This window comes from Fopius arisanus, unplaced genomic scaffold, assembly GCF_000806365.1.
Source record: "Fopius arisanus strain USDA-PBARC FA_bdor unplaced genomic scaffold, ASM80636v1 scaffold00044, whole genome shotgun sequence".
In the NCBI taxonomy this organism is placed as follows: Eukaryota; Metazoa; Arthropoda; class Insecta; order Hymenoptera; family Braconidae; genus Fopius; species Fopius arisanus.
In genome coordinates this window covers 149,129-150,258 of record NW_011887783.1, presented here as the reverse complement: position 1 = coordinate 150,258, position 1,130 = coordinate 149,129, and the positions used below count along the sequence as shown (strand labels likewise).

General features: G+C 31.3%; 1 protein-coding gene across 1 annotated transcript in view; it reads left to right on the top strand.

The window, feature by feature from the left end:
* Positions 1-885, top strand: part of LOC105267056 (palmitoyltransferase ZDHHC2) — a 4,623-nt gene extending 3,738 nt beyond the window's left edge. The window contains exons 8-9 of the mRNA XM_011305658.1: positions 258-317; positions 721-885. Of these exons, the coding sequence (XP_011303960.1) occupies positions 258-317; positions 721-787 (127 nt within the window). The 3' untranslated portion in view covers positions 788-885. The remainder of the gene's footprint in view (positions 1-257; positions 318-720) is intronic.
* Positions 886-1,130: the final 245 nt, after the last annotated feature.

Genomic DNA, 1,130 nt, shown 5'->3' with positions numbered 1-1,130 from the left:
AATTTAATGTACATCTAATCACGATTACCCGAGCCAAATAAGAATGCTGAGAGTACAATAATTTAATGAGTCCTATTCTCCCTTTTGCAGAGCTTATGATTTTTTTTTTTGCTTTCGCTAGTAAAGACGCGATTATTTATTAACTAATGAGGCAATATAAGCATGGAGGATACAGCTTTGGATATTCTATTAACAGGGATGATTATCAATGTTTTATTAATTTTACTCTTGAGTTTATCGTTTATTTTTGGACGTAGGTCTCCACTTGATGATATGAGTTTGGTAGCTGAGGCCACGATTCTTGCACTTGGTGCTGGGTAAAAAATTTGTTACTGTAATTTTGCTGATTTTATTTGCATGATAACGCTTTCACTTATCATAACATTTGTCGCTATTTATTTTTAGGAAAAAAGGGCTTTTCTGAGATTGTATATTAATTTTAAGAAATTGGTGAAAGGAACAAATTTTATAGAAAAATCTATCACGTTTAAAAAATTCATGGAGAATTAAATTCGATTTTTCTATGAATATATATTTTTTTTATTTATGTATATTTATGTTTTATTGTGGGATCTTCAGTTCTTATGCATGAAGACATTAAATGGGAAGTTCTAGCGCACGAGAGATTCTGTTGGATGGAAAAGTTGGATATCTCTTGGTGCAAGCGCTAGAATATTTTATTCAATTTTTTTTTTCATTATTATTTATTTGATATTTTAGCACGGCCGTGCTGGGCCCAACAGTCGAAGCCAACGAGCCGCTAGTGAACCAAACCGAGACAGTGTAAATCAGTTTATCCTGAATGTTTTATACAATACCTCAACGAGAATATTTTGTCATTGGATGTAAACGCGTGCTGTAATTAGTCCATGACTTGTTCACGAGGATAAAAAATTTCTTCGCGATAGAAAAAAAATTATCTCGACATGAATCCAAATTTTGAGATTCATTAAAAAATATTTGCCTATTTGTTTCTTGAGATGGAAAAATTTTTATTACCCTTTGCTGTTTTTTCATGATTTTACTAATAATTGTGAAATTTTCTACTGCCATGATGCAATAAGTTTTAATTAAAGGCACGTACACTGCAGCATTAAGATTTTTTAAATCTAATTCGAAAGAGTTCCATC